The sequence below is a fragment of the Triturus cristatus genome, chromosome 6, assembly GCF_964204655.1.
Source record: "Triturus cristatus chromosome 6, aTriCri1.1, whole genome shotgun sequence".
In the NCBI taxonomy this organism is placed as follows: domain Eukaryota; kingdom Metazoa; phylum Chordata; class Amphibia; order Caudata; family Salamandridae; genus Triturus; species Triturus cristatus.
The window spans coordinates 1,738,655,197-1,738,678,707 of NC_140589.1; the positions used below are offsets into that span (position 1 = coordinate 1,738,655,197).

Here is a 23,511-nt window from a genome sequence, read left to right on the forward strand (position 1 = left end):
AAAAGATTCTAAACCTCTGCCTTGTCATTTGCAAGCAGCACAGTGATACCAGCTCATAGCTCACTGTGCTATACTAGAAGGAGGATAACTTATGAAGTGCATTTAACAGAATGATCCCTGCGACAAAGCAGTAACCTACTGAGCTATCTACAACAAAATACAAATCTGTGATATGCATGTTACACTTTGTGCTATGCAGCAGGGACATTAACCCTCTATGCTTCTTTAGCTTGAGCCAAAGCTATCACTAGACACATCAGAGATCTCTCCATCAAATGCATCAATCATCAGAGTTAGCATGCTGTTGTCATTATCCCCCGAAAAATGCTGCACACAACAAAAATATTCTACAGGCTGCTCCTATATTTCCTTAATGATGCCTCCTTGCACTTGACGTACGGTGAGATGGCACTGGTCGCACTGCTCTAAAGCCGGCATTGATGTGACGTCAATGCAACAGATGCATTAGCATGAATGTAAGAAGGTGACGTGACTGCAACAACACCAGCAAGGAATGTAAAAAGCAGATACAACTGCAGCAGCTGAATCAAAAGAAATATAAGGACATAACAATGCTGCACAGATGCATCAGAGGTATCTTAGGACGGTGACGACACTGCGATGGACGCATTAGAATGAATGTAAGAAGGTGACATGTCTGCAACAGCTGCATCCGCAATGAATGTAAGAAGCTGATACCACTCCAAGAGATCCATGGGAATGAATGTAGGAAGTGACAACACTGCAAAAGATACATCAGCAAATAATCTAGGAAGGTGAACTTGTCGCAATATCTGCGTCAGCCAGAAATGTCAGATTTTGACGCCACTGCAACAGAAGCGTCATCAGCAACGAGTGTGAGAAGAACCTATCACAACTGAGATGTTTCAGCATGAATGTATGAGGTGATATGGCTGCATCAGCAAGAAACGTAAGAAGTTAACATCAGGGCAAAAGACTAATCAGTAGGCAGGTAAGAAACTGACATCACTGTAACTGAGCCATCAGTAAGGAGTATAAGATGGTGACAACATGAGAGAGGAATAATCAGCAATGAATTCAAGAATGTGACACCACTGCAATAGATGCATCTTCAGAAATGTGGGGATTTCACACCACTGCAACAGGTACATCAGCGAGAAATGCAGTATAGCGCATTGCTGCAACAGACGCATAAGCATGAACGTAAGAAGTTGACGTGACTGCAACCCAGGCATTAGCAAGGGACGTAAGAAGGTGACACAACTGTGACAGATGCATCAGATGTCGAGGAAGCTAACACCACTGGATCAGATGCATGCAGGGAATGCAAGGAGGTACTAGCAATGCAACGGATGCATGTGTAGGAATGTAAGAATGTCTACCATTGCAATAGGTGCATCAGCGAGAAATGCAGTATAGCGCATTGCTGCAACAGACGCATAAGCATGAACGTAAGAAGGTGACGTGACTGCAACCAAGGCATTAGCAAGGGACGTAAGAAGGTGACACAACTGTGACAGATGCATCAGATGTCGAGGAAGCTAACACCACTGGATCAGATGCATGCAGGGAATGCAAGGAGGTACTAGCAAGGCAACGGATGCATGTGTAGGAATGTAAGAATGTCTACCATTGCAATAGGTGCATCAGCGAGAAATGCAGTATAGCGGCATTGCTGCAACAGACGCATAAGCATGAACGTAAAAAGGTGACGTGACTGCAACTAAGGCATTAGCAAGGGACGTAAGAAGGTGACACAACTGTGACAGATGCATCAGATGTCGAGGAAGCTAACACCACTGGATCAGATGCATGCAGGGAATGCAAGGAGGTACTAGCAAGGCAACAGATGCATGTGTAGGAATGTAAGAATGTCTACCATTGCAATAGGTGCATCAGCGAGAAATGCAGTATAGCGCATTGCTGCAACAGACGCATAAGCATGAACGTAAGAAGGTGACGTGACTGCAACCAAGGCATTAGCAAGGGACGTAAGAAGGTGACACAACTGTGACAGATGCATCAGATGTCGAGGAAGCTAACACCACTGGATCAGATGCATGCAGGGAATGCAAGGAGGTACTAGCAAGGCAACGGATGCATGTGTAGGAATGTAAGAATGTCTACCATTGCAATAGGTGCATCAGCGAGAAATGCAGTATAGCGGCATTGCTGCAACAGACGCATAAGCATGAACGTAAAAAGGTGACGTGACTGCAACTAAGGCATTAGCAAGGGACGTAAGAAGGTGACACAACTGTGACAGATGCATCAGATGTCGAGGAAGCTAACACCACTGGATCAGATGCATGCAGGGAATGCAAGGAGGTACTAGCAAGGCAACAGATGCATGTGTAGGAATGTAAGAATGTCTACCATTGCAATAGGTGCATCAGCGAGAAATGCAGTATAGCGCATTGCTGCAACAGACGCATAAGCATGAACGTAAGAAGGTGACGTGACTGCAACCAAGGCATTAGCAAGGGACGTAAGAAGGTGACACAACTGTGACAGATGCATCAGATGTCGAGGAAGCTAACACCACTGGATCAGATGCATGCAGGGAATGCAAGGAGGTACTAGCAAGGCAACGGATGCATGTGTAGGAATGTAAGAATGTCTACCATTGCAATAGGTGCATCAGCGAGAAATGCAGTATAGCGCATTGCTGCAACAGACGCATAAGCATGAACGTAAGAAGGTGACGTGACTGCAACCAAGGCATTAGCAAGGGACGTAAGAAGGTGACACAACTGTGACAGATGCATCAGATGTCGAGGAAGCTAACACCACTGGATCAGATGCATGCAGGGAATGCAAGGAGGTACTAGCAAGGTAACGGATGCATGTGTAGGAATGTAAGAATGTCTACCATTGCAATAGGTGCATCAGCGAGAAATGCAGTATAGCGCATTGCTGCAACAGACGCATAAGCATGAACGTAAGAAGGTGACGTGACTGCCACCAAGGCATTAGCAAGGGACGTAAGAAGGTGACACAACTGTGACAGATGCATCAGATGTCGAGGAAGCTAACACCACTGGATCAGATGCATGCAGGGAATGCAAGGAGGTACTAGCAAGGCAACTGATACATGTGTAGGAATGTAAGAATGTCTACCATTGCAATAGGTGCATCAGCGAGAAATGCAGTATAGTGCATTGCTGCAACAGACGCATAAGCATGAACGTAAGAAGGTGACGTGACTGCCACCAAGGCATTAGCAAGGGACGTAAGAAGGTGACACAACTGTGACAGATGCATCAGATGTCGAGGAAGCTAACACCACTGGATCAGATGCATGCAAGGAGGTACTAGCAAGGCAACAGATGCATGTGTAGGAATGTAAGAATGTCTACCATTGCAATAGGTGCATCAGCGAGAAATGCAGTATAGCGGCATTGCTGCAACAGACGCATAAGCATGAACGTAAGAAGGTGATGTGACTGCAACCAAGGCATTAGCAAGGGACGTAAGAAGGTGACACAACTGTGACAGATGCATCAGATGTCGAGGAAGCTAACACCACTGGATCAGATGCATGCAGGGAATGCAAGGAGGTACTAGCAAGGCAACGGATGCATGTGTAGGAATGTAAGAATGTCTACCATTGCAATAGGTGCATCAGCGAGAAATGCAGTATAGCGCATTGCTGCAACAGACGCATAAGCATGAACGTAAGAAGGTGACGTGACTGCAACCAAGGCATTAGCAAGGGACGTAAGAAGGTGACACAACTGTGACAGATGCATCAGATGTCGAGGAAGCTAACACCACTGGATCAGATGCATGCAGGGAATGCAAGGAGGTACTAGCAAGGTAACGGATGCATGTGTAGGAATGTAAGAATGTCTACCATTGCAATAGGTGCATCAGCGAGAAATGCAGTATAGCGCATTGCTGCAACAGACGCATAAGCATGAACGTAAGAAGGTGACGTGACTGCCACCAAGGCATTAGCAAGGGACGTAAGAAGGTGACACAACTGTGACAGATGCATCAGATGTCGAGGAAGCTAACACCACTGGATCAGATGCATGCAGGGAATGCAAGGAGATAGTAGCAAGGCAACTGATACATGTGTAGGAATGTAAGAATGTCTACCATTGCAATAGGTGCATCAGCGAGAAATGCAGTATAGCGGCATTGCTGCAACAGACGCATAAGCATGAATGTAAGAAGGTGACGTGACTGCAACCAAGGCATTAGCAAGGGACGTAAGAAGGTGACAACTGTGACAGATGCATCAGATGTCGAGGAAGCTAACACCACTGGATCAGATGCATGCAGGGAATGCAAGGAGGTACTAGCAAGGCAACGGATGCATGTGTAGGAATGTGGGAATGTCCACCACTGAATCAGATGCATGCAAGGAATGCAAGGAGGTGATAACAACGCAACAGATGCATGTGTAGGAATGTGAGAATGTACACCACTGGATCAGATGCATGCAGGGAATGCAAGAGAGGTAATAACAACGCAACAGATGCATGTGTAGGAATGTGAGAATGTCCACCACTGGATCAGATGCATGCAAGGAATGCAAGGAGGTAATAACAACGCAACAGATGCATGTGTAGGAATGTGAGAATGTCCACCACTGGATCAGATGCATGCAAGGAATGCAAGGAGGTGATAACAACGCAACAGATGCATGTGTAGGAATGTGAGAATGTCCACCACTGGATCAGATGCATGCAAGGAATGCAAGGAGGTAATAGCAAGGCAACAGATGCATGTGTAGGAATGTGAGAATGTCCACCACTGGATCAGATGCATGCAAGGAATGCAAGGAGGTAATAACAACGCAACAGATGCATGTGTAGGAATGTGAGAATGTCCACCACTGGATCAGATGCATGCAAGGAATGCAAGGAGGTGATAACAATGCAACAGATGCATGTGTAGGAATGTGAGAATGTCCACCACTGGATCAGATGCATGCAAGGAATGCAAGGAGGTAATAGCAAGGCAACAGATGCATGTGTAGGAATGTGAGAATGTCCACCACTGGATCAGATGCATGCAAGGAATGCAAGGAGGTGATAACCACGCAACAGATGCATGTGTAGGAATGTGAGAATGTCCACCACTGGATCAGATGCATGCAAGGAATGCAAGGAGGTAATAGCAAGGCAACAGATGCATGTGTAGGAATGTAAGTAAGAATGTCCACTACTGCAACAGATGCATCAACGGGAATTCTTCTTGCATTTATTACATCACAGTGGAGAACAGAGCAAATCTAAATATTGGCTTGTATCAGCCAATGCCAATTCATGAAATATTCCACCATCACAAACATACTGCCCCCCCCCTCACAGCCCCACAATATCACCCCACAGCAATTCACTAACAATCCACAGCTAAGGTCACGCTGCCGCCCCACCACTGTACCTAAATTCATCACTGCACTCAGGTCACTTTAAAACTGCCAAGCATTGTCTCTTTGCCAGTGCTAGTTGTACACTAAAGAAGCCATAGGGTCATTTAGTTAGGACACTGTCATTAACTCAGCTGGAATTGATGAGGAACCTCCACAAGTCAGCACCAGGAACTGATGCTACCTCTCAAATAAATAATTAAATAAATACATGTTGCAAATTTCCCTTTAAAGGTAAGGTGGACTGATGTCAGTGTGAGGCGCGTCTTTACAAACAGGATCCTTTAACAGCAAAGCAGCACACACTCGCAGCAAACTTTGGTGAGTGCAGACCAAGCCAACAGGACAGTATTGCGGAGATAGCAGGGTTTTGGTTGTTCAAACCACCAAAGACCTGAGAAACTAGGGTTGAGAAGGGGCAGAGGGAGAGGGGGAAGTGCCCCTCCCTCTGATTTAGATCTTGGCGGACGGGATATCCGTCACAACAGTGACTGATATCCCGTCTGCTGAAATATAAATCCCGTAGTATATAATGGGATTTATATTTCGGCGGACAGGATATTCGTCACCGTTGTAACGGAGTAACCCAACCGCCAAGATCTAAATCAGGCCCTTAGTCTAGATTTTCCTTACCTAACTCCACATACTTGTCCCTACGGTGGTGCATATATCTTCAAGGTCTATAGATGTGAAGTTATGAATAGTAAATCTATACTTTCCTATGAGCACTTACCGTTCGATATTTCGTCCTTGGAAATTCTGTCCTCAATATTAGTACGCCACAATATTGTCGGCGTCGATATTTACTAGAACAATATCACTGATGATGTGAGCCGTGATATTATCATCCTACCAGCTTCAATGGTTCAGGTTTTTTCAGAAAGACACCCCAAGATCCACTTCTCCATATGCCCCGGTCCACTGCACAGTGATTGTATGAGGTAAGGCACTCACACATCCCTGCTCCCTGAATGACTGAGTGTGCACTGTCTCACATGTATAGTCAGTCCTACTCAAGTTCAGGCCGTGTCTCAATATGTCTTGAAAGACCTCTCTCAAATCTCAGCCCATCAATCAGTCTCTCCTGTGAAGAATGCCCAATAAACTCACGTTTTGATACAATTCTGTTCAGGACAGTCTGGAGCTCTGATGCCGTCATCTCATTGTCCTGTGAAAAGAAAACACAACATTCAGGATGACGTGAGAACCAAAGGGAGATTACAGGAGCGCGAATTAAAAATATGGAAAAGTAGCTTCGTGTTTTCAGAAACAACTATTGAAAAGGGGTAAAAAAAGAGTTACTGGGTAGAGGAGGGAAGACAATGAACAGCAGAGCTATCTCCCATGGTACACAAAATGTACTGGATAAAGAAGGGGAGAAAGAGATTAGTGGAAGTCTTGAGAATGCTTTGGCTTAACATTGGCCCCTGAAGCTTCTGCGGTGCAGGGGGCCCGTACCCTTCCAGGCAGGGCTGTCTTAACAGCGTTATAGGCCCCTGGACAAAGCAGTGCACTGGGCCCTGCCTACACAGCCACTCAAAGGAATAAAATTAATCAACTGAAAATTTCTGTTAATTTCTGGTCTGCATGGAGCCCCTAATGCTCGTTTCTGGTCTGCATGGGTCCCACCCATATGCTCTTTTCTGGTCTGCATGGCCCCCTTTGCTCTTTTTTGGTCTGCATGGGCCCCTATGCTCCTGGGGCCCCCGGGCAACTGCCCAGCATGCTTCCAGGAGCCCTCAACCGTACAAGAATCCCCCATTTAGCCCAAGGGGGCGGGAGTGGTCAATTTGTGTTTCTCCACTCGTGTACATACTGTGGAATAGGAAAGAGGGTCGTTGTCCTTGGGGTGAAAAACCAGGACGTTAGTTTGCGGGATCTCCTTGGATTTATTAGTGCAGATCTCGGTTGGGGACTGGTGCAAAACTTGCTGAGCAGTAGAGCCGCATTTCTCACCGGCGCGAGGCGAGCTCGCCTGCCTCTATCGCGCCCTCCAGGATCCGGTGGGTAACCGAGCTTGCTTCGGCTGTTTGCTGAGTCTTTAAAAAGCTGGAGGCTGCAAGAGTGACAGGTCGTTTGGCCTTTGACCTGACGTTTTACGACGTCTCCATATAACACAGTGATGTTCCACAGTTGGCATCTTTAGCTCTCCATCTGTAAAGATGTTTAGACGAGAGGCCAGCGCGGCGCCCAGACATGTAGTGCCCTGCTTGAAGAGTTGAACAGGCGTGGTCGGTGGACGTGTGACATGTTTACAACCACGCAGCTCTTGCCAGCTTCCATTATAGCCAGGAACAAAATCCCGGTGTGAGTTTTTTTTAAATACAAGTTATCGTGTTTACACTCATTTAGCACACTACATCACTTCGCGCACTGCAATCCAGAAGGCAAGAAGACAATTTAGGGATAGCCGTATCTATATCACTGAAAAGCACAAGAAATTCGTGGCTCTAAATAAACATTGATCAAAGGTAAACTGTACTAAAATGTATTTTATGATAGCTTAGAAGGGCTTGGGGACTGACGTCATCACATCGGTTCTGACCCCATTTATTGCTGCATGTATGGACTGCAGCTGTGGTCTGGTCCCGCCCTGTGCCGGGTCTCCATACATGCTTATAATTCACACACGCATACTACCCTGGCTCTTGAACTGCAGCCATAATTTAAACACAGAAGACCAGACATAATAGGTGCTTCGAAAGTGTGTTAGCGTTTACACGGGTACAGGAAGTGAGTCGTAGAAGTGAGATCTTGACGTCCAGGCTTACTGTGTACCTGATGTACCCCTTTACAGCTCCTTGAAGCCTGTGGATCAGGGCGGCGGAAGACATTTCAGGTCAGAAAGCGGACCAGGACTCATGATGCAAGGGTGACTACAGAGCCGGTCCCAACGCGCACCCTGTTGGGCCTATTTTCACCCTACTAGGGATGATCAATGTGTCCTTCTATGTAAGTAAGTTTGCATGAGTGTGCGCATGCACCAGTTTGAACAAATTAAGGCCTGACACCCAGATGTATCATCATCCTGGGTGAGAGGGTCCGGCCATGACGCGTGCCACGAAATGTTCGTGGGGAGGACTCCTTTGCAACCTTATTAGAATGTCTGTGCAGGGTCACCGAACCAGACCCTGGTAAGTCTCCAGATTATGCTTTTTACCTTTTTTGGAATCATAACCACAGGGAGATGGTAAGGTTCTCCAAAAAATGTTGCCTCATTCCCCTTTTCACTCTGAATAGTAGATTTGAGGAAGGCAAACTTAACCCTGGAGGGAAAGTTTCTTTTGCTTACTATGAGTTAGTCTGTGAGTGAACCATAGGCGCTAGCGTGATCATACGGCTCACTGTGCTCTAGAATGCAACAGTGGTGAACATGAGGCGTTACTAAGTGAGCTGGTGATAAGTGCTAGCATGGTCACTCGGCTCACTGTGCTCTAGAATGCGACACAGATGACCATGAGGCGTTAGTAAGTGAGCTGTTATAAGTGTTATCATGGTCATACGGCTCGCTGCAGTCTAGGATGTAACAGAGGTGAATTTGAGGATTTCGTAAGCTGGTAAGGGTGGTAGCATGGTCATACAGCTCACTCTGCCCTAGGACACGACAGTGGTGAACATGAGGAGTTACTAAGTGAGCTGGTGATAAGTGCTAGCATGGTCACTCGGCTCACTGTGCTCTAGAATGCGACACAGATGACCATGAGGCGTTAGTAAGTGAGCTGTTATAAGTGTTATCATGGTCATACGGCTCGCTGCAGTCTAGGATGTAACAGAGGTGAATTTGAGGATTTCGTAAGCTGGTAAGGGTGGTAGCATGGTCATACAGCTCACTCTGCCCTAGGACACGACAGTGGTGAACATGAGGAGTTACTAAGTGAGCTGGTGATAAGTGCTAGCATGGTCACTCGGCTCACTGTGCTCTAGAATGCGACACAGATGACCATGAGGCGTTAGTAAGTGAGCTGTTATAAGTGTTATCATGGTCATACGGCTTGCTGCAGTCTAGGATGCCACAGAGGTGAACATGAGGATTTAGTAAGTGAGCTGGTGATAAGTGCTAGCATAGTGATATGGCTCGCTGCAGTCTAGGATGCCACAGAGGTGAACATGAGGATTTAGTAAGCTGGTCATAAGTGCTAGCATGGTCATATGACTCACTGTGCTCTAGAATGCAACACAGATGTAGTAAGGGAGCTGGTGATAAGTGCTTGCATGGTCATACGGCTCGCTGCAGTCTAGGATGCCATGAGGATTTAGTAAACTGGTCAAGGGTGCTAGCATGGTCATACGGCTCACTGTGTTCTAGAATGTGACACAGATGAACATGAGGAGTTACTAACTGAGCTGGTGATAAGTGCTAGCATGGTCATATGGCTCGCGGCAGTCTAGGATGCCACAGAGATGAACATGAGGATTTAGTAAGCTGGTAAGGGTGCTAGCATGGTCATCCGGCTTGCTGCAGTCTAGGATGCCACAGAGGTGAACATGAGGAGTTGGTAAGCTGGTCATAAGTGCTAGCATGGTCATTCGACTCACTGTGCTCTAGAATGCGACACAGATGAACACGAGGAGTTAGTAAGTGAGCTGGTGATAAGTGCTAGCATGGTCATATTGCTCGCTGCTGTCTAGGATGCCACAGAGATGAACATGAGGATTTGGTAAGCTGGTAAGGGTGCTAGCATGGTCATGCGGCTCACTCTGCTCTAGAACGCGACAGTGGTGAACATGAGGAGTTTGGCAGAGAGTTGGCCATAGGCGCTGGTGTGGTGATATGGCTCGCTATAGTCTATGATGCAATAGAAGTGACCATGAGAAGTGACGCATGGATGGCTGGAACTTGGGCAGAACATATTGAATTTTTTTTAGGAGGCAGATGAAAAGTTGAGCTGGAAACTAATTCACAGTCTTCCACAGCACCAGGCCGACCCAGAAACCCAGTCTCTAGCGCCTGGCCTCATCAAACACACAATCATCAAGCACTCTCACCTATGGTGTCAACAGGAGCCACACAGGGAGGGGACTTTCCTCTGCTCATGTAGCCTCGTTTGGAGCTTAGCACCTCACACATGATCTCAGTACTCACAGTCACAATAATAAGAAAGGCCCTGTACTCCAGAGAGGTTTGATATTCTTTTATCAAGTAAAGCCTCTTACTTTCCGCCTTTCAACTATTATTGAGCAATAAGCATTTCTTAAAAAAAAAAGAAGGTTGAAGGGGTCATCCAACTATAAAGAGTCAGGGGTACAGTTTTTGTGACCTGCATTTTACACACTGCCCTGTGCAGCAGGCACATCAAACTTCTGTGCTATTTTATTATGAGTCAGACCCGTGCCTAGGCTGCATAAAGATTTCTTCAGCAAGTGCTTTAACTACCAGAGTTATCGTCCTGCTGTTATATGCTGGAACTTGCCTGGTACACAAAGATTTCTGCTGCAGGTGCCTTAACCTAATAAGATATTTTAGAATCCAGTTTACTTGTGAAGAATCAATTAAGCCAAAATAGACTTTAAAGAGGCTTCACTTCATCTTATAAACTACTATGTTTAGGAAACACATTTATTGTATAATCCAGGTAGAGGTTTAGCCGTGGGACAAACTTAGCTTATATGAACACACATCAGGCCTGCGCCATCAGGGACAGTAGTTAGTTGCGCCATTAAATTGGGGGCCAAGTTAGTGAAGTCTGGAATAGCGCCAGGAGATTTCTGCAAGCAGCTTCCATGTGCTTCTTGTCAGCTTTTACTTATGAAAACAAACCTTCTTAAAACTACCAGCTGTAATAATATCCACACCTTCTGACAAAAATATCAAACTAGCTGCACCACTATCTATGAACTTTAAGTTTACGTTTCACAACAGAGAGACGATTTTGGCAATATCATTCAAGGTCCTGGGGTAGAATTGTGACAACTGTCCCTGATGCCCGTTGTCAGATTCTGCGAATTAATTTTCTCATCTTTAAACCCATCTATATGTTAATGCTTGATCAATACTGTTAAATGTGATACAAACCAAATACTGTTAAATGTGATACAAACCAATGCACATAAACCTTTTGTGACTTGCAGGTCTCGCAGCGGTCTTTTTGCCCTGAATTTGTACAATGCCTAGAACTTGCTATCGTGCCAGGTGGTCATCTAAATAGTGATATATTCGCTCAGGCCTGGCGCTCGGTGTGGGAAGGGGGGCTGCCAAGGGAAATGTACTCATCAAGCAGAGCAATGCATCACGTCTAGCATTCCAAAAGCTACCGCTCTTACACGTTTCTGATCTCGCGCGAGGGAGCCCCGAGTGCACTTTGCGCAAGCCAAGTAAGTGGCCCTGACTTCCCGCCATTGTCCTACGTTCGCTGGGCAAGCGGGAAATGTCATCTAACCTGGCAGCCGATGTCCAAACTTTTTAGAGGTCCCTTCTCATGCGCCCAGTTAGGTCTCAGATAACCGGCGGCTCAGGAGCATTGAGAGGAAGCCGGGTGATGGCGCTTGTCTCCAGCGGAGCACACGTAGGAGCAGTGCCGGTATTGTGAGCGAAGACTACAGCCTAGGAGGCCCTGATCAGCTGGGGCGAAACGCCTACACTCCAACCCAAGCGAATCAACTGGCAGCACTAGGCGGGTCTCGCGGGACTGCACTTCCCAGTAAGCTCTGTGATTGGCTAGAAAGACATGACCCGCCATAAACCATGCCCACAAAGAAAGTATTCCTCACCTTGCGCCAGAAAAGGATCGCCCTGCTGCTGCACTGGAAGTGAAGACCCAGCCGCATATGTGCATTCACGACCTGCACGCTGTCGTCAATGGTAACAAGCATTGGCCGAGCGGCTCGCGAAAGTAACACAGCCGTGCGGCCCGGGAAAGTGATCGCGATCAAGCGCTGCAAGTTAAGCAATCTGTGGTGGGGGAGGGGGAGAAGTGATCAACGGAGGAATGACAGATGGCGGCTGCACGCGTGCACGCTCACGTGCACGCAAGCTTTAGGCCACCAAAGCCTGTGGCAGCACTTTGAAATCCCACCTACTAAATGTCTCGCAGAGCAGCACATGCGCTGGCTCAGGCAAGAGCTAAAAGGCATGTTTCTGACACCCTTCACAGATTTCGGATCGTAATAAGGCAGGTGGAGCTGCCGACTACATGTCGGGTGGTCTCTATCTAGATACTGTCATCTGACTGTCATCGTAATGAGTGTTGGATTGCTTTCATCATGCAAATTGACAAAGCCAGCAAGTGAAATGTTGCTTGCTGTGTGGGTATGCAGACTTTGTGCTTCATTCTTGGCCAATTAACATTTTGTCACCAGCCCTGCAGAGCCTTATAAAACAGCACTTCAGTTGGAGGTGGAGAGATACCCATGGGCAGGGTGGGGATGGGGGCAGGGGTACCCCTGTTAAAAGAGAAACCAAAAAGAGCAATCACCGAGGGGCAGACACGGCATCGAGAGTGTCGGTGTTTGCCTCACTGTGAAATGTCAACAAATCTGCAGTGAAATGAAAGGATAATAAAATAGAACACATTAGTTTTGGGTATTTGTGCTTTCTCCAAATTATTGAGTTCCGACATTAGCAAATTTGGTTACGGGAGAAATCACACCATTATTTTCTTCTTTTTATTGTTTCCCACACAAAGCCCGTAAATGTCCTCCCATTGTAGGCAGTATGAAAACACACTGCTGGTGGTAATATTCCACTCCACTGAAGCTCCTCTAAATACAAATGTTTCTTACTGACCCTTCTTCTCTCCTGAACCACTTACCTGTCCCACCAACTTTTGGAACAGACTCTTGAACTCTTTGTCATCGATGGTGTCAGATTCGTGAGGCTGTGGAAGAAAAACAGTGTTAGTTTGGGGCATCCTCAAAGGATACCAGTAGTATGCACCAGCAGCAGGCGTAAAAGCAGTCCAAGCGTTTCATGAAACAAGTGAGGCAGCCTAGTGACTTGTCAGTCAGCTGTCACCATGAAAGTGATGCAGAGTATAAATGCACAACCACAGCCCAGAGAATAAGAAGTTGGCACCCTAGGTGTGCTGGATAATACATTGCCACTCTGAACTCTGAAACGGAGGTACTTTTTTAAAATCAATCATCTCCCCCCAGGTCAGAACTCTGGTGGCCCTCAGAACTGAATCCCCCTCCTCTGCCGGCAACCTCAGCTAGGAATCTGGGATTTAAGTTTGATTCTAACCTATCAGGCAAATCTCAGATTTGCCAGGTTTCTTCCACATGTTTCTGGAAGTTGAAAGCCTTGAGAAGATTTTTGAATCTAATGCCGATGGACTGCAGAAAGTCATTGGTCCATGCATTAGTCATTTCACAACTGGACTATGCAACAAGCCTATATCTGGGTATGCCAGATTATCTAATTAGAAAATTGCAGACTATACAAAATGCGGCAGCAACGCTCATTAGGAACGTGCCACCACATCTCCCCCCACCTCCGGAGCCTACACTGGCTGCCGGTTAAGAGACGCATAGAGTTCAAGGCGTTGACCCTGGCCTACAGAGCAACTAGAGGTTCTGGTCCACTGTACCTCAAGCAAAGACTCCGGAAATACCAAAAAACTAGGGCGCTGCGGTCAAATCATCAGGAGCTACTGGTAACTCCGCACTTCAGGAAAGCTACGATTGGTGGTCGGGCCTTTTTCGGTAAGAACAACCGTGTTATGGAATTCTATGCCCGAACATCTATGGAAGTCCAATTCGGAACATACTTTCAGGAAAGCCCTGAAAACGTGGTTGTTTAACCTGACTTAAGCATTTTTTAGTTTCCTGGCTACATCTTTGCTCGTGCTGCTAGCGCTGGGAAACCTCCGTTGGAGGTAGCCGCGCGCTCTACAAATAATAATAATAATAATAATAATAATAATAACTCCATGAATAAGACATGGCCACTCTAGACTCTGTGAATGAGACACTGCCACCCTAGGCTTGATGACTAAGACATTGCCACTCTGGACACCATGAATAAGATATTGGCACTATAGGCTTAGTGATTAAGACATTGCCACTTTGGACTCTGTGAATAAGACATTGCTGCACTAGGCTTGAAGACTAAGATATTGCCACTCTGGACTCAGTGAAAAAGACATTGCTACCACAGGCTTGATGACTAAGACATTGCCATACTGGACTCCCTGAATAAGATATTGACCAGTTTTGACAGGTTGATGCACTCAGGAACGCCTCCAGAGCCTCTGCTAGGAGTAGATTTGCTCCCTCATAAATTTCACCCTAATGGCCAAATTTCTCTTGGGCAGGACCAGCATAAATGCTGCATTTTAGCATCACAAACAGCTATGAGAATTGGGTGCTCTTAGAGTCAGAGGGACACTTCTCAGCAGCTTATGTATGTTGTCAATTATTATTATTATTATTATTATTAAGCATTTGTACAGCGCATAGCTACCCTCAGGCATCCCAGTGCTAGCAATCAGGCAGACGACCAGTAGAAATGTATGGGGTTGTTTGTGGGAAGAGACAGGTCTTCAAGAGTTTACGAAAAGGCAGGATACTGTCTTTAGAGCGAATGTGTAAAGGCAAGGAGTTCCACAGTTTTGCCACATTATACACAAACGATCTGCCTCCCGCTCTTGTCCTTCTGATTTTGGGGACAGCTAGCAATTTAAGATTAAGAGATTGAACCTCCCTCCCTCGCCGATAGGGAATGATGAGGGATTTGTTGATTTCCGGACCAATTCCCCATACAGTCTTATGGGCAAGACACAAGGCCTTAAATGTTGTACTTTCCAAGCTAGGTAGCCAGTGTAAAGCTTTTAGAGCTGGCTTGGCTGATTGTGACCTAGGGATACCCAGAAGCATCCTGGCAGCACAATTCTGAGCAACCTGGAGTTTCCTCAATGTCGCCTTTGGAGCTCCTAGGTAAAGGGAGTTACAATAATCCAGGCGTGATAGAACTAAGGCTTGGACTAATGTGCGTTTGGCAATCAATGGCAACAGGGGGAGAATTTTCCGAAGGGATCTGCGTATCCCAAAACAGGCCCCTGTCACCTTCACTGCTTGGTGGTCAAATTTGAGGGCATTGTCCAACCAAACACCCAAGCTCTTTATCTTGGTTTTGGGGGTTGGAGAGGACCAAGGCACTTTGGCCAGATCTGGCCAAGGTCCGTATTGGAATGGTTCCCTAGCAACATGAGTTCGGTTTTACCTCCGTTGAGACGAAGGCAGGAATGTTCCATCCAAGAGGCGAATTTCTCTAAGCAGGTCTCAAAGTCCGAGGGGAAATTGTGGGGCCCATTAAGAGTGATGACCATTGGACATGAAGTCCCTATGTTCTGCCTATTTAATTATTGACATGTTTGATGCTAGTTGTCAAATATATTTAATATAGCCCAAACGTACCTACTGTTTGGTAATGCTCATGACTAGTGGACGAATGATTGGTTGCCACCTGAATTAAGCACTCCTCCTCAACCCAAAAGGATGTTAAAAAACCTAGACTTTTTAATTGACGACAGCCTCTCAATGAGAGAGCAGGTGAAATCTACATGCAGCACCTGTTTTTGGATAATGGGCATGTTGAGAAGAGTATTTTAATGGCTGCCTCTCCAAACAAGTAAGACTCTCACGCTGGCACTTGTGGTTAGCCGCCTAGATTATGGAAATGCCCTAATGGCAGTGGCTAATGACTTGCTCCTGTCTAGACTACAAGTAGTTCAGAACACCACAGCCCGTCTTGTCCTCAAGCTTCCACCTCGCACCTCTTCTGAACCTACTCTTAGATCACTGCATTGGCTTCCTATTAGGAAGCAAGCAGTTTTCAGGCTTCTGTGCCTGGTACATAGATCTCTTTCAGGTAAAGGGCCGGGATATCTTCAAAACAAGCTCTCAAGCTATCGGCCCACCAGAAATGTGAGATCCAGGGATCAATTCTTGCTCTGCCCACGTCGCATTCGTACAGTCAGACGTCGCGGTCGATCCTCCTCATTCCTGGGCCCTTTTCATTGGAACAGGCTTCCATTGCATATTCGCGTCTGCTCTGGATTTGTCTGTTTCAAAAAGCTACTTAAAACCTGGCTCCTTTGACCATATTTCTTTTTTCCTCTCTCCTCTGGGACTTCATTTCAGCGCCGAGATACCCCTGCAGGGGTGATTCGCTGCGCTACATTAAGTTTCTATAACATACTTAGGGCCTTTGAAATGTAATGAATTTAGAGATATAGCTCTGCTTGACCATGACGATTTTTTAGGCTGTAACCAATCCACGGTTTTCTATGCATGAGCTCACGTGGGCGTAGACCCACAGCAGACCACTGGACTCAGACCATGAGGGGCAATTTAAGATAATCTTCATATTTTACCTCAATTCTGACTGCAATTTAGTTATTTTCAGGCAGTAGAAGGCAATTCTATGTGAAATATATACTGAAAACAATAGATTACAACAATATAAACTTATTAACACCTACGGCCAAAATGCATACAAGATATGAATACATCCCAGGAATAGTTTTAACCTGGTTCAGATTTCTAAATTCAGCTCAGCTTGCTCCCCATACCTTGGAGCTCTTGGATCACTTATTATTCCAGTTACAGCCCAAGTAATTTTTTTTTACAAGAACTGGATACTATGTTTAATCGCTTTTAGTATTTTGTAGGAAGATATGTATGTATGGTAGAGATATTGGAAATGGATATTTGTGTGGTTCTGTTGTTGCAGTCTCAGTTTCTTTAGTCTTCATTTTCACATGTTTCCGTAGCGATCATGCCACACATGGACATCAGCTGGAGATAGCTAGAGGTAGCATCTTCGGTCCCTCTGGGCACTGCTGTAGCCATCACTGGTCTCAGGAGCCATGAAGGCAGCAGTCACAGGAACAGACAGGAAACAGGGCTTCTAAAACCCTGTGAACTTTCTTTAGTTTCTATTTCACTAGCCCTTCATCTGAAGATAAGAAACTTCTGAGTGGCTATGGGAGGGATAAGGAGCAAAACCAGTGATGTCACTGGGGTCATTGAGCGCATGATATTCAGAGGCGGGTCCTCCGTTTGAGCGGAGGAGCGCCACCCCACAAACAAAACCCTCGGGCCAGAGCTGAAAAATAAAATGCTGATAAAGTTTATTTATTACCATTTTATTTTTCAACAACTGAACAGTCCCGAAGTGAGCTTCAGGACAGGGCCATTGCTGCTGAGTGGCAGCAGGGAGCTTTGTGCTCTCGATTTTAAAAAGCGCATGTCTCTTTGGCCGCCCGTCTTGCGACGGCCAGCCAGGCATGCGCATTTTAAACCTCTCTAACCCACTTGTCTTAAGTCAGCTGGGTTAGAGAAACCAAAGGCCTCCAGTGCTCTTGTAAGCGCTGATAAAGGCCGCTCCCACCAATCTTAGCACTGCTGTCATGTTGCATGAGAACAGCGTTAGGATTGGCTTTGGAGTATTGAACCTGTCTGCTGCCTGCCTCGAGAAGAGAAGGATCGAGGAGTATGTCGCGCTCATAGAAAAGGTAAGTGCCTTTTATTTTTTATTTTGTTATGTGCCCCTCGTTCACCACTGTCTGGACATGCAAGCCGCCACTGATGATATCTCATCATTTGATGAATGACCATTCTTGATTCCCATTATTGGGGGAATTCTGTTTGCCCGTATGACTCCCAGGGACCTGGCTAGTTCACACAAGAGCGTACCTTGACGTTACAACAGCAGAAGGAACTAGAGTAAGCAGAAGCGCTCACTACCTAAGAGGAGAACCTTCTGTGGCGATGCTCTTATAGATTGTCTGCCATATGTGATGCCAGCTAGAGGCCGTGGGTATGTTGTGCTTATGCAAGGTCAGCTGGTTTTAGCCATTTTTTGCTTACCTCATATGGTTTGGCTTTGACTACATCACCAATTTCCCTGAAAGACAAAATTAAAAGAAAATATTATCATCTGGTAAAGAAGGTTTACACAGTTTATATTTCAAATAATGGAAATTTCATATAAAGTGACAACACTGTGACATTATTCGGAGGCCCTCTAGTGGTCCTTGTGGTTCTCAAGTGATCTGTAGTTCAGTACAACCGTTCTCACCAGCTTTACTGCTATTGCCGTGTCTTGTCTGTGGTCGCTGGAGTTGTGACCATTACTAAAAGTTTGTCATGGCTGCCAGCAGCGGAATGACCATTACTAAAAGTTTGTCATGGCTGCCAGCAGCAGAATAACCATTACTAAAAGTCTGTCGTGGCTGCCAACAGCGGAATGACCATTACTAAAAGATTGTCATGGCTGCCAGCAGCAGAATGACCATTACTAAAAGACTGTCATGGCTGCCAGCAGCAGAATGACCATTGCTAAAAGATTGTCATGGCTGCCAGCAGCAGAATGACCATTACTAAAAGTCTGTCATGGCTGCCAGCAGCAGAATGACCATTACTAAAAGACTGTCATGGCTGCCAGCAGCAGAATAACCATTACTAAAAGTCTGTCATGGCTGCCAGCAGCAGAATGACCATTACTAAAAGACTGTCATGGCTGCCAGCAGCAGAATGACCATTGCTAAAAGATTGTCATGGCTGCCAGCAGCAGAATGACCATTGCTAAAAGATTGTCATGGCTGCCAGCAGCAGAATGACCATTACTAAAAGACTGGCATGGCTGCCAGCAGCAGAATGACCATTGCTAAAAGTTTGTCGTGGCTGTCAGCAGCGGAATGACCATTGCTAAAAGATTGTCATGGCTGCCAGCAGCAGAATGACCATTGCTAAAAGTTTGTCGTGGCTGCCAGCAGCAGAATGACCATTGCTAAAAGTTTGTCGTGGCTGCCAGCAGCAGAATGACCATTGCTTAAAGTCTGTCATGGCTGCCAGCAGCAGAATGACCATTGCTAAAAGATTGTCATGGCTGCCAGCAGCAGAATGACCATTGCTAAAAGTTTGTCGTGGCTGCCAGCAGTGGAATGACCATTGCTTAAAGTCTGTCATGGCTGCTAGCAGCTGAATGATCATTGATAAAAATGTATAATGGCTGCTAGCAGCCGATTAACAGTTGTTAAAAGTTAATCATGACTGCAAGCAGAAGATTAATGGTTACAAAAAGTTTATCATGGCTGCCAGCAGCGGATTAACCGCGGCTAAAAGTTTATCATAGTTGCAAGCAGTGGATTAACTGTGGCTACAAGTCTACTGCAGCTGCTAGCAGCGGATTAACCGTTGCCCAGAGAGAGTTGGTTTCCACTGTGTCACCTCCACTTCAATCAGACGCAGAGGCCTCATTCTTTCTATACAAAGTAAAGTGCTGCGCATGTTTCATTGCAGTGCCTGGGTCTGGCTCTACACGTGCTGTCATGGGTAACTTCAGCAGGGTTCAAATATATAGGCACATGTCAGTGCTGCCTGCCTCCTTCATGCTAAGTACTCATGTTTGTTCCAGGAGCTTCTACTGTGAAAGGGTCCATCATTGTTTTCAGGGACCAATTATGTGTAATCGCGTACAGAGAGCTTGCAACATCATTCTAGATAGTCAGTCTCTAGCTCACTAACATCATACCGCGCAACACTATGCCGGCACACTGAGCTCCTACACCTAGGGTACGATGCTCCAGAGCCATCTTCTTTTTAATTCTGCAAACCTTCATCTCTTCCTTATGCTAAATCAGCTGATGTGGCCTCACTCCATTGAGATGAGAAGCTAAGAGCAACGGCAGAGCACCAGTGTTTATGAATCAACAAATACCACGACTGCCGAAAAACCTGTTGCCTTTGCAACGCAGGCAGAACAACGAATGCGCCTGAACCACCCATTCCAATTACAACGTAAGTCGTTACAACGACATGTGTTAGGTAAAGCGGTGTTGGACTTTAAAGTCCAAAACTTTCCTTACTGTTACGGGGATTGGAGTTGGAATAGTAAATTATACTATTCCAAGGTCCAGCGCCCCCCTAAAGCAAGTCATTGTAAGAACTTGCATTGTAAATAGAATGCGTGGTTCAGACGCATTCGTTGTTCTGCCGGCGTTGTTAAGGAACGTGTGGGGAATTAAAGCGTGGTTGTGTCATACAACCATAATACAAGGACAGACAGGTATGACACTAACAGTGTGGGCAGGGTGCCACTGCAGCCCAGGTTCAAATCCCGTATAATATCCGCTTTCGCACGTGCTACTGTGAGGCAGCCCTTTCCTTCCACAAAACAGTAGGCGTGATGCACAACTAACTTCAAGCAATATTTTTAATTTGTTAAAAAGGCACTGCTCTGCTGAGGGAGCACCAGGCTTGACAGGGGAGGGAGGAAGTGTGGGTGATCGCATGCTTCGAAGCAGCACTAGGTCAGCAAGAGACCAGCCCTGAGGGCTTTAAAGCAGTTGGGGAAGTGTCAATCTGCTTTACTGGTGTAAAGGCAGATCTACTTTGAGGGAGATCATGAGGCCAATTCACAAGAGCATTTATGAGTACGAGTGGGAGTACTGCAGGGATCCTCTTTTATGTACTCTTGCATGCTTTTGTGAATTGGCCCCATAACCACCAACTCCCTATTAGTAAAAGTACAAAGAGTGTATTGTCCACTCTATTTGCACTAACTGTATCTGAATGTTCCAGAATATTCAATTTTTAGGTCTCGGCTGCGAAGGCTGCGCTTGCGCAGTCTAGCTCCGAGATTTAATGACTTGGAGAAGAGGGGCTTGAACCCGCCCCTCTTCTCCCCTGTTCTCCATTGGCTGGCCTCTTGAATGCTGGCCAGCCATTGGAGAAGAGGTCAGTCATTCCGATTAAGCCCCGTCCTTTTCGGATCGGGGGGCGTGTTTTTTGCAAGAAGTCTCAAGGAGGAGATAACAGCAAAACACGCCCCCGAATCCAAAAAGGACGCTGCGTTTCTCCGAGGCATTTCTGCTCTGCCTCGGAGAAAGGCGGTGGTGTGCTTGATAATGCTTGTTTTTAACAGACCTGACAAAGGTAATCGCTTGTTGAAAGCAGCGTGCTTAGGCTTCCGTGGGGCACTAATTGTTTTAATGGCATTTTTAAGAGTCAGCCTTTGTAAGGTTCAGAAACCTGATCCAGGCGAGATCCCCCCCCATCCCAGCAGCCTTCTGCTCGCGAAAAGTTGTAAGCTTGTTCAGAACTCTTTCAAAAAGAGTCCAAACCTCCGTGTAATTTTTCCCCAGAGAAGCCGCTTAATGTGTGTTTACAACGTTTCAGTGTTTAAGATGTGGTGCGGATCAAGGGCGAGACACAGACGGTTGAAGGGACTGTGGGCGCAGGGAACGCGGATGAGGGATGACTGTAACAATCCCGGGGTGTGAAGCGAGTGGCGCAGCGTGGCTTGGAGCGTCGTGTGCAGCAAGATGTGAAATAGGGAAGGAGAATTATAACGAGTCAAAACAGAGGCAGAGCGGGAAAGATAGAATTTAAAGCAAAGATAAAATAAGTAAAGAGACCGAAAGGGACAGGCAGAAAAAAACACGAAATGTAGAGAAAAGGAAAAATAGACCAAGAAAAGTTTGCAAGGCTCAAAATATGAGGCAGAAACAACGAAACGTAGGGAGAGGAGCATTAGTCCAGGGAAAAAAAGAACCACGCACATGAAATGGAAAGTGAAAGCGACGAGAGATGATCATGGAAGCACATAAATATATATAAACAGAAGGATGGGTAGAGGTAAAGAAAATGAGTCAGGAGGATGGGCACATAGACAGACAGGGTAATGCACATAGATACAGAGGGATTCAGATGGACAAGTAGATGGACAGACAGACTCAAGAGGCGAACCAGATACACAGAAATAAAAGGCACAAAGTAAGCTCTCCATCCAATATCCAAATGTAGTGCGCCGTATTAGACGGTGAGACTCGGTTACTACTCAAGACGACTGACCTTTATTTGAAGTAGCCACTCGACTTTACCTGTAACTTTCTACCATTGACTACTGAGGTTTCGTTTCACCATAGTTCAGGAATAGATAAAAGGTCCTGGTTGAGGTTCTATTAATTTTTGTGTGGACGGTTCGGCGTTGCCTCTTTTAATACACCATTTACACTACCATGCTGTCTCCCAGCCCCCACGACGCCCCCTCTCGCATCTCTTGGTAGAGCCCAGTCAGCTCCCGTGCTCCACTTCCGGGCTGCGCCTTCGCCGTGCCTGGACGTTTGTTCATTCAATTCATTTTATTCTCTGTAAATCGTTTCACGTTGCTGGTATACTATCTCACGGCATTTGGGGGGCGAGGTACAAGGCAAGGTAACTCAGCGAGTTAGGCACTTTTTAGGTCTCGGCTCGAAGGCTGCGCTTGCGCAGTCTCGATCCGAGATTTAACAAGCATTTACAATGCAATGGTCTCGGCATTGGTAAAGTTAGAGCTATTGGTATTGCTCATGACAATCCCGTTTCTTTAAATGTTTTAAAAACAAAAACATAAACAAAAATAATGTCATGAGCAATGCCAATAGCTCTAACTTTACCAATGCCGAGACCATTGCATTGTAAATGCTTGTTATTCCTGTTTTAGGCATATAAGAGTATGTAAAAGAAAACCACAGGAGCTCTACCTTACGTTCTACAAAATGCATTTGTGTATATACAGCTAAACACCACAAACACCCTGGAAGTTCCATGTGCAACCAAATTCAAGTTCACTGGTGATGGAATACCCTACTCACGTTGTTAAAGTCAAGCAATTGATGTCATCTCAATGAACAGCTCGAATGATTGTTCTGTCTGCACCCGGACATGATTTAATTGGTTTTAAGCCAACTTTACCTCACCTATACAGGTCGTGAGTTATTTTAGATACAACTGCACAGAAAGATGGCTACCTCTGGCTCAAGTTTTAGATAGGGCATTCCGTTTGTTCTAAAATGTTAATAGTGCCCAAATGGTGAGAAAATCTCCCATCAATGAATGACGTCAGTCTCTAGGGCGATTGCAAAAGGTCAAGAACAGTGGAGTCTGGTACCTGAGTGTGGTCTGGGATCTTGCACCCCAGAAGCACTGGGTGTTTTGTGTGATAAGCTAGTTTGAAAACATCTGCATGTATTTGTGGTGTCTTCACACAACAGATGAAAGAGATGCACCTAGTCAGTACCCTTTCAAGTTCTCAGAGCTCTCCCCAAAAGCAACCTGGTCCCATCTACTCATATACATGTGCTTCTGATGGCAACCTCTCTAAACTGGCATAAAGCACAGCCTTGAATAGCTCCTTCTGTCCTGAACTTAATGCCAGCTCC

The 23,511-nt window shown here is 46.0% G+C and overlaps 1 protein-coding gene across 1 annotated transcript in view; it reads right to left on the reverse strand.

Annotated features, from left to right (window-relative positions):
* The window catches only part of CAPN8 (calpain 8), a 194,455-nt gene that overhangs the window by 50,114 nt on the left and 120,830 nt on the right, over positions 1-23,511 (reverse strand). The window contains exons 13-15 of the mRNA XM_085612992.1: positions 18,176-18,212; positions 13,114-13,179; positions 6,476-6,533 (exon numbers count right to left, since the gene is read on the reverse strand). Of these exons, the coding sequence (XP_085469118.1) occupies positions 6,476-6,533; positions 13,114-13,179; positions 18,176-18,212 (161 nt within the window). The remainder of the gene's footprint in view (positions 1-6,475; positions 6,534-13,113; positions 13,180-18,175; positions 18,213-23,511) is intronic.